The 6,000-nt window shown below is 35.4% G+C and overlaps 1 protein-coding gene across 50 annotated transcripts in view; it reads left to right on the forward strand.

The window, feature by feature from the left end:
- The window catches only part of TRDN (triadin), a 386,488-nt gene extending 380,804 nt beyond the window's left edge, over positions 1–5,684 (forward strand). For all 50 annotated transcript variants that reach the window (XM_084957615.1, XM_084957622.1, XM_084957696.1 and 47 more), the window contains 2 exons: positions 395–433; positions 3,300–5,684. In XM_084957615.1, coding sequence (XP_084813741.1) covers positions 395–433; positions 3,300–3,439 — 179 coding nt within the window. In that variant the 3' untranslated portion in view covers positions 3,440–5,684. The remainder of the gene's footprint in view (positions 1–394; positions 434–3,299) is intronic.
- Positions 5,685–6,000: the final 316 nt, after the last annotated feature.

Raw genomic sequence — 6,000 nt, forward strand, 5'->3', positions numbered from 1 at the left:
CTCACAAATTTAAAATTATTTTTAACTAAAATGTTTGTTTTATATAGTAGATTCCTTCCTTACCATATTTTAACTCTGAGCATCAAAGCCCTCATCTAAGAAAGCAATGGGTGTCAGCTAGCCCTCCATTAACCCAGTTTCTGCCTGAACAATTGCACGTAGCATTTCCCATTATTTTCTTTCATTGCCTCCTCTTCTATTACTGGCTCTTGTCTCTAAATTTTATAGTGAAAGTTTGAACAGAATCTGATTAAGACTCTAGATTATATTATACAGAGGGTAATTAGCTTTTCTTTATAGTGTGTGCCTTTTTAGACATTTTTCAGTTCCCTACATAGTTGTATAATTGCTGTGAAAGTACAAGTTATTTACTTTCATGTTTTCTATCCAATAGATGAAGCTGAAGATGTGTCTTCTACAAAGAAGCAAAAAAGTGAGTTTTTTTTTTTTTTTTTTTTAAGACTAGTAAGGCTTTCTACATTCAAGGTGGTACATATAAATTGAAACTTTAGACTCTCTTAAGAAGACCAGTATTTGAAGAAAACGATTTTTAGTACAGACATGAAGAATGACATTAAAGTGGGTCACTTATATTTCAAGGAGAAGTTCTTCACTTTTTGTGTCAGGCAAGAGGCATGTATTTGGAAGAATTACAAAGTAATGACTGAAGTGGCATTTATTGAAAACCATTCTACACAGCTCTGATCCTGAGCACTCTGAATCTATGCTTAAATGTGTGTTACTGTCTTCTTTATAAAAAGACAGCTGAAGTGATATGCTGGAAATTTTTATATCAAACCTGAAATAAAAATTAGAAATAGGTCTCAGTAATGCAGCTACTTAGAAACTCACTTCTAAGATTGAAAGTTCTTTTTGATTTTTCTTGATATGTGCCAGGCTCTTAATATTCAATTTTTGAGATCGTTGATTTTAGAATGCAATCAATATTCACATGCAGTTAGAAAATTCAGTGTCCAAGATTCTCGTTATTCCAATACTTCCAAATTAGACTTTTCTTCATATGGTAAAGCAATGCATCTTGGATTCACAAATGCATAAAAGTCATTGCTAGCCAGACTAAAGGAAGCAATTTTTGAAGCAGGTATAACTGAAGTTTCCTTCACATAATGCTTTTAAAGCAAGGACTAGGCATTTATCTGAGGAACCGATGTCAATAATATTCTCTGGGTTCTGCAATGTTTCTTAAATGTATTTCTGAAGAAAATTACAAACACGCCTTCTACAATAACAAACACCTCCTTTTTCTGTATTAATATTTTATTCATTGAATAACTATTAAATGCCTACTATGTTCTAAGCAGAGTTTAGATGCTGGGAATTCTTCAATGGATAAGAGAAATAAATACTCATTATAACCCTTCATAGAATCAGGTTGTGTGAAATATAGGGAAATAAGCAGTCTTAACAATACTTTTAGATATTGTTGCAAAAATCATAAAGTCAATCTGGCATGTTTCTGACTTATCTAGCAATGCTTTCCCAACTGTTAACCTATTGGTAACAATTTGTGGCTATATAACATAACACTTAAAATCTCTTATTTCATAAATAAATATTAAAACATTATAAGGTAGATATGAATTTCAGTTTCCTGGCTGGGATATTATAGTACAGTTTTGCAAAGATGTTACCATTGGGGAAAACTAAGTGAAGGATACGTGGGCTTTCCCTGCATTATCTGTTACAATTGCATGTGACTTTACAATGATCTCAAAATTAAAATTTAATTAAAAATATGTAAATAAAGCAATTTAATTATTTTAGTAAAAAGTGATGAATATTTTATGTTCCCTGGGGGATTTATTATAGCAAAACAATATTTTTTATTTTCATCTTACCATGAAGCAATTCTATGGTTTGATATTCACCAGCCTTTTATATAAGATTTGAAGATAACAGCTATGATGATAGTCATTAATAACCTATTTGACATCAATAAAATAAATGTCAAAACACTGCCCACATCTGAGAAGTTTCAGCTGGAAGTAGCCTGTCAATAGACAGACTTCTTTCCTCAATACTGGTGCTGCCATTCCTCCTTAATGCAGGTTCAGCTTTAATGCCATCCTTCTCTGTAGCCTGTCCATCCCCCAGGCTCCCTCCCATAACCTTGGATGGAGGCTGGGTGGTGGTAATGCCTCTGTTTGACACCAGAACAAAATAGAAAACAATTCTATTGATATAGAGTGGAAAGGAAAAGAACTAAACTCAAGATTTCTCTAAACTGTCCCCATCACTGAAAACCCAATAATTACAGTCAGCTGACATCATGGGTGATGAACTCAGAATAATCCCTTGTTGCTTCCCTCAACTTCTTTCTACCCAGAAAGCTTTGCTTTACTCTACTTCCTAAGCCAATAGCCTTGTGTGGATTTGGCCAATTTCCTCATATTCCACATACCATTACTGTGGTTGTCATTCTCTTTCCTGGCCATCTGCCAAAAGTCTGGGGTTGGCTGGCAGAATGCAAATGGATAGTGTGGACAACACTGAAGAGTCAGTAAGGACCTGTGATGGTGAGGAGGGGCTAAACTCACCATCTCTTAACCAAGCTGCTACCTGAGAGCCCCAGCTCACTGGGCCCAGAGCTCACACTTTATCCAGGGTTCACACTGCCTCGCTGGGCTTTTACTCATCCCCTGTGTTGCTCTCTGCTCTGACAACAGAGCTGCTACCTGGAAGCAGTGCCCTAAAGAGCTGCCATCTCAGGGAAGTGCTTGCCTCCAGAGTAAGGGCAAGTGGAAAACCTCAAGACTTTAGGAGACACAGGCTCTGTGGTGTTATTCTCTCTCTCTCTCTCTCTCTCTCTCTCTCTCTCTCTCTCTCTCTCTCTCACACACACACACACACACACACACACACACACACACACGAAAATCAGTTACTTCACATACTGATAAGCTCATATTTTGAAACTTGTTTCTACATAACAGTTTTTTTTTTTTTTCTGAATACTGTGCACACCAGTAGATTCCTGTAAGCTAAACACTTTGACTTTCTATGCCAGGCCCCTTTTATTATCACATTATTAAGGGCTCATGTGCCAGGAAGGATTTCAAGTGCTTCACATTATATTAACTGATTTAATTTCCACAACCTTTCTGTGATATTTTTGTGTCTTGATTTTACCTGTGAGGAACTTGCTGGTCATTGCCAAGGCTATCTGGCTGCCAAATGCATGTCCCTATGCATTGTACTATACTGCCTCGCTGTGCTCTACTTCCATTCCTGACACACATTCTGCTTGTTTTAACAAATCATCATGCTCTGTTCCTTAGGCCCCATCAGCTTCTTCCAGTGTGTCTACTTGGATGGATACAATGGCTATGGATTTCAGTTTCCTGTCACTCCTGCACACCGCCCTGGGGAGAGCTCTGGTCAACCAAGTTCTCCAGGACAGAAGCAACAAGGGCAATAAGAGACACATGCACAGCCCCTACAAGTGCTTTAAGACTTTGAAAATAGGATCTTCCATTTGCCCACAGTGGCACAGGCAATTGAAATCATATAGTCCAGAGAATTTCTTTGAAAATGTTTTACTTTTCTGCCTGGTGTAGAAAGAAAGGGTGAGCAAAGGGATTGAATAATAAGCAGACAAACGGGAGGGTCTGGAGCACAAGAATTTGTCATTTGTTGCTGGGTGTGGGTGCTTATATTTTTTAAACTTCCATTCACTGTAGGGCTGTTCACAAATTAATTTAAAGTTTGCTTAATAATGGTCTTTTAAACATAATTGACACAATTACAAAATGAAGTTCCTGGCTTCAGTTAGATATTTACTTTTAAGTGAAAATAAGACCATGCTTTAAGTTGAAAGGGTATACTAGCATAAGCTGTGTTTTTCCATCATGTAGTAGGTAAACTCAACTTACCTAGTAAGTTGATGTGTAATAGTTTAATTTTATTTCTATCTGAATTTTTAGTTGTGACTATGCTCTAAAAAGGGGTAACAGTTGCACCAAAGAATGCTATAAGTTCTTTGCGATGTTCTCTTAGAGCTCAAAATATCTCTGAACTTTAGACATGGTAAGATGGAGTAGAAATGTCTGATGAATCTTGTCTCTAAGATTTGTCTTGAAGTACAATTAGGACATTCACTCCTGCGGAAATACACCATCCAATTAGGCAAGTCTGGTGAATCATTTGTTTAAATGTAAACAAATGAGAGGTAGAATATTCAGATTTTTTCCAGACTCTGCCCTAATGAAAATGTCACCTGAGTGGAATTTTAGATCAATCACTAAATTCGAGTGACAGATGCAAGAATATTTTCATTTTACTTTAATAGGATCATTTTATGGATTTAAACAGGTTTTATTCCTCGAAATGTAAAAATGTGAATGTCATCAAAGTTGAAGGAATACATTTTAAGCATAAGTGCTTCATGAGATGTCTTATTTGTTTTTTACGTAATTGGTTACCAGTGTCAATAAAATGGAGGACAATCTTTAACTTACTTGATACAATGCATCACTGGGAATGACTATTATAGTTGTGCCATCCTTTGCTTCCAGTGATATAAACGTGTGGTTATTTTTACCACATTTTTCTATCAACGCTAAAAGTCATGCCACTGTAACCTTTATTGTGTTTACAGTTGCAATTCAACTATGACAAATTAACTCAGGAAATAAAGTGAGTTTTCTTACTGGCTTTATAATTGTCTTCAGTAAAGTCTGTAAAAGCCAGAGCTGATACTAGCCAAGTGATTTATTTTCAAGGACTGCCAACTAAGTTCTTTAGGTCCAAGATGTCAAATGCTGTTTTGCTGAAATATCATTAGGCTAGAGCATCAGTAACATGTTGATTAATAATGGACTTTTGTGAAAAGTTTGTCTCAGTTGCAGGCTGATGGACCTAACTCACACCACAAAAGCCAATGGTACTATGAACCAAGACTAATGACACTCCTTAGGGGGCCCTGGAGGTGTGTAACTTGAGTACTGACCAGATGCTATCATCTTGCAAAGTCTCTTCATGTAGCGATGAAAACTTATGGGTAGGACAGTGGATTAAGTTTACTGCTCAACTGTTCCTCCAGTTGTCCAACTTAATGACTAAAGGAATAAAGAGTAAATATCCTAATTTTTTTTTCAATTTCATAGAAAAGGATGGCTTATCCATTCAATAGCTAATGAACATTTACTCTTTCTAGGGCACTGTGTTAGGCATTGGACAGTAAAAGAAAAATAGTGAATATAAATTCTTTTTCCAGTGCTATCTTGACACGTGTGGCCTTGGAAAATTTGCTAAATGTACTGTGCTTGTTTCCCGTTGTGTAAAATAGGGATTTCAAGACAAAAAACCTTATATCTCACAGACATACTGTGGAGACTGACAAAATATCTTAATACCAATGTGACATCAAAATTAATTTCAGAAATAATTCTTGTGGATGTGGCAATGCTTTTCCCTCTGAGTGCTTTTCTACATTGTATTATTGTTTCTTTCATTATCATTATGAAAACTATTTGATAAGAAAATAAAGTAGGATAATTTATTGTAATAAGAATAACACAAACCAATTATGGTGTAAACAGTATAAATAATACTTGTTACGGTTTCTCTGCTTAAAGTTATAATGAAAATAGCACATGGAAAATATTACTAAACTCTCATCTGTTCTTATGGTACCATCAAATAAAGTATTTCTAGTCCTTTCATGTCTGTGCTTCACATTTTAAAAGGAAAAGATAAATGGTTTGTTAAAACTCTTTGTCTTTATGGTTCACTCATAATTCATGTCATATTGGTCAGGAATATGTAAATACTTAATTATCATTTTAATTCTTCATTTTATCAGTATGAGCTACCTATCCCAATCCTTTTTTTTCCCCCATACTTTACCTCCTCTTAATAGATGAAGGTCTATAGAAAATAACTACCTAAGATTTTAAATTTATGTTTAGTTTTCCTAAAGCCTGATAAATCATCATTCAAATGAGACACATCTTTTTCAGAATAATTCCCATGAAAAGT

This window comes from Sus scrofa, chromosome 1 (genome assembly GCF_054392235.1).
Source record: "Sus scrofa isolate SSC_HxYL_T2T_F1_AM1 chromosome 1, Sscrofa_HxYL_maternal_Yorkshire_Landrace_v2.0, whole genome shotgun sequence".
NCBI classification, from domain to species: Eukaryota; Metazoa; Chordata; class Mammalia; order Artiodactyla; family Suidae; genus Sus; species Sus scrofa.